Source organism: Morone saxatilis, unplaced genomic scaffold (genome assembly GCF_004916995.1).
Source record: "Morone saxatilis isolate NCDOM2014 unplaced genomic scaffold, NCSU_SB_2.0 Contig2, whole genome shotgun sequence".
Lineage (NCBI taxonomy): Eukaryota > Metazoa > Chordata > Actinopteri > Moronidae > Morone > Morone saxatilis.
Genome location: NW_023339762.1, coordinates 14,366,295 through 14,368,965, shown reverse-complemented (window position 1 = coordinate 14,368,965; position 2,671 = coordinate 14,366,295). Strand labels below are relative to the sequence as shown.

General features: G+C 43.1%; 1 protein-coding gene across 1 annotated transcript in view; it reads left to right on the top strand.

Annotated features, from left to right (window-relative positions):
• Window positions 1-2,671, top strand: part of incenp (inner centromere protein) — a 9,024-nt gene that overhangs the window by 1,571 nt on the left and 4,782 nt on the right. The window contains exons 2-10 of the mRNA XM_035664301.1: window positions 164-312; window positions 428-538; window positions 641-1,254; window positions 1,336-1,378; window positions 1,550-1,619; window positions 1,714-1,859; window positions 1,979-2,008; window positions 2,151-2,238; window positions 2,330-2,470. Coding sequence (XP_035520194.1) covers window positions 173-312; window positions 428-538; window positions 641-1,254; window positions 1,336-1,378; window positions 1,550-1,619; window positions 1,714-1,859; window positions 1,979-2,008; window positions 2,151-2,238; window positions 2,330-2,470 — 1,383 coding nt within the window. The 5' untranslated portion in view covers window positions 164-172. The remainder of the gene's footprint in view (window positions 1-163; window positions 313-427; window positions 539-640; window positions 1,255-1,335; window positions 1,379-1,549; window positions 1,620-1,713; window positions 1,860-1,978; window positions 2,009-2,150; window positions 2,239-2,329; window positions 2,471-2,671) is intronic.

The window sequence follows — 2,671 nt, the reverse complement described above, 5'->3', positions numbered from 1 at the left end:
GTTCAAATAGTCGTGCTAAAAGGAAAATAACGACACTAAAACACAAACCTCCACTCTGGTCTTTGTGGACTTTACACTGATGCAGTTAATTAGTTTTTACCATCTCGAGTTTGTTCCTGAACTTCCAGCTTGTCAGGATTTAACGGTGTGATCTTTCCCTCAGGCCGTCAACATGAACTCCGTACTATCATCGGTGCGATCCCTCATGCAAATGTTCGATGGCAAAGCTCAAGAATTCAGCAGTGACATTGACAACGTCCACATGGTTTGGCTTGAAGAGATCCAACAAGAAGCCAATCGCATGTTCTCAAGGTACGCTTGAAGTAATGTGATGAAAACCGATTTTACATCTTCATGAATCTGTTGTTCTTCTCTAGAATTGTCTTTTTAAGGTTTTACTAATAAATAATAAATCTTTTTATTACAGAGATTTTAATGCTGAGCCAGAATTGATGCCAAAAACGCCGTCACAGAAGAAGAACAGTCGCAGGAAGCGTGTGTCTCTCGGCCGTCAGGAAGAAAATCAAGCCAGGCGAAGGTTTGTTACCTTCATAACTGTTTTTATTTAGTAAAGGCTTCTTAATTTTTAAAGCATGTTGAGCCTTTTGTAACTCTACATAAATGATCCCTTCCTGTACAGATTTTCAAAGGGGAAGCGCAGCAACCTTCGCGGCTCCTCTGTCAAATCACTGAACTTCATTGCTGAAGAAGAGGCTGCAGCCGAGGCCTCCACCTCCGAAGCCACCGCACAGCCCAAACGCGCCACCCGCAAAAACAAACAAAGCAAATCCGAGGTGGCGGAGGATGTGAGCCAGTCGCCTCACGGCAGCAGTAAAACTGAGGAGGTGGAGGACAAGAAGCCAGAGCTGGTAGAAGAGGAAGAGCTGTACAAAAGTAACGCGGTGAACAATGCAGACGTCCAGCCGGTCTACATGCACAGCACTACCCCGTCTCCACCTAAGATACCTTCGCCTGAGGTCGTTGTCAGCATCTCTCCAACAGACCGCCTGTCCGCTGAGCTCGCTAAAATGCCAGAGCCTTCTCCTGGCCGCACAGCTGCTAAGATTGCAATAGCCGGCACTTCTCAAAGCTCACGACGGAGCTCCGTACGGTGCTCCCTCAAGCTTCGCCACTCGCTGGCCGGTCTGCGGCACAGTTTGACTCAGGAGTCTGTTCGCCGTGCCTCACGCCGCTCCATGCTTAAGAGGAAGGTTTCTCGCATGAGCAGCTCCACATGTAGCAGCAACATTGATGGTGAGAAATGAGCCACATTCATGTTCTGACACTGATTCTTGTTATTCTGTGTATTATATTTGACTTTCTTTCTGATTGTAGAGCACTCTTGCATTGACTCTACTGAGGAAGAGGACAGAGAGCTGTGAGTACTGACTCAAAAGTTTTCTTTGCATCAATTGTTGTTTTGTTTTAGAATATAATTTATAATAGAGATTGATCCATTTGTCTACTTAACTGTAGCTACATGTGACTGGACATGAATTCAGTGTTTTATTTGTGTTTCTAACCCATATTAATGTATTTACTTCTATAGCATGTTAGAAGCAGTAACTGCTGACGTGGAGGATAATGCTTCAGCTGAAGAGTCAAAGGAAACCCCAGAGGTATGAGTATACGCCTGTGTCTATTAAAAGTGTCAAAGTGAAATGTAATTTATCCTCTGGTTATTAATACATTGAATTGTTTACATCAAAACAGAAAAAGAAAACCCAGACAAACCAGAGTGTACATCCATCTGTTGCACGTGTTACTCGATCTGTGGCTGCGAACTCTCCCACACTGGCACCTCCGTCGTTGTTTACCACTGAGCAAAATATGAACACTCCCAACAGGAAAATGGGTATGTGAACTCTTCATTTTAGTTATTGTGCAAATTAGATATTTATAATTAACAGTTTTGTACCAAAAAGCAACTGTATGCACTAACAATACCTGTTTTGTTTGTGTTTGTGTTTGTGTTCAGTTGTCAACGAGAAGCCCCATCGGTCCGGAGGTGAGTGTGTCTCTGTGTTGGTCTAAACGACACATGAGAGGTTACTGTGATGATGTTAAAGGACATATCCACCTGTTAAGACTGATTGATACATACATACATTCATTGTTGTCTTTAAAAAGTGTTATTTCTGTGTCTCTAGGTCACGCCAGAGTACCAAACGCAAAGCACCAGATACTGTAGAGGAAAGTCCCACAAAGAGGTTGTCTCCTCCCAAGAAAAGTCAAAGTGTAAGGCGCAATGAAAAGGAAAATGTAGGGATAAATGTATGAAAAAGAATGAATGGATTTGTAATCAGCCTCTCCTTTGTTATTAACACAGGCAATCAGACCCAACATGAAATCTTTTCTCCACACCGTGCAGAAGAATCAGATGCTGATGATGACACCAAATTCCCTCGGCCGGACTGGAGTCATCAAGTCCTTCATTAAGCACACCACTCCTATGAAGGTTGATCCTAAGGTAAGTTACACACATAACAGAGGGAAGTGTTTGCACTGCCGAGCCCGACTGTGATAAAGAAGAGCAGAGCTGCAACACTCGCAGGCTGAGGAGTACCATTTTTAAAAATAAAGAAAAGAGAGAGAGGCTCTGATTTTGATCTGCTGATATATTTTAGCTGATACGACCCATTAAATCTCTACTTAATAACTAAAACTCTAC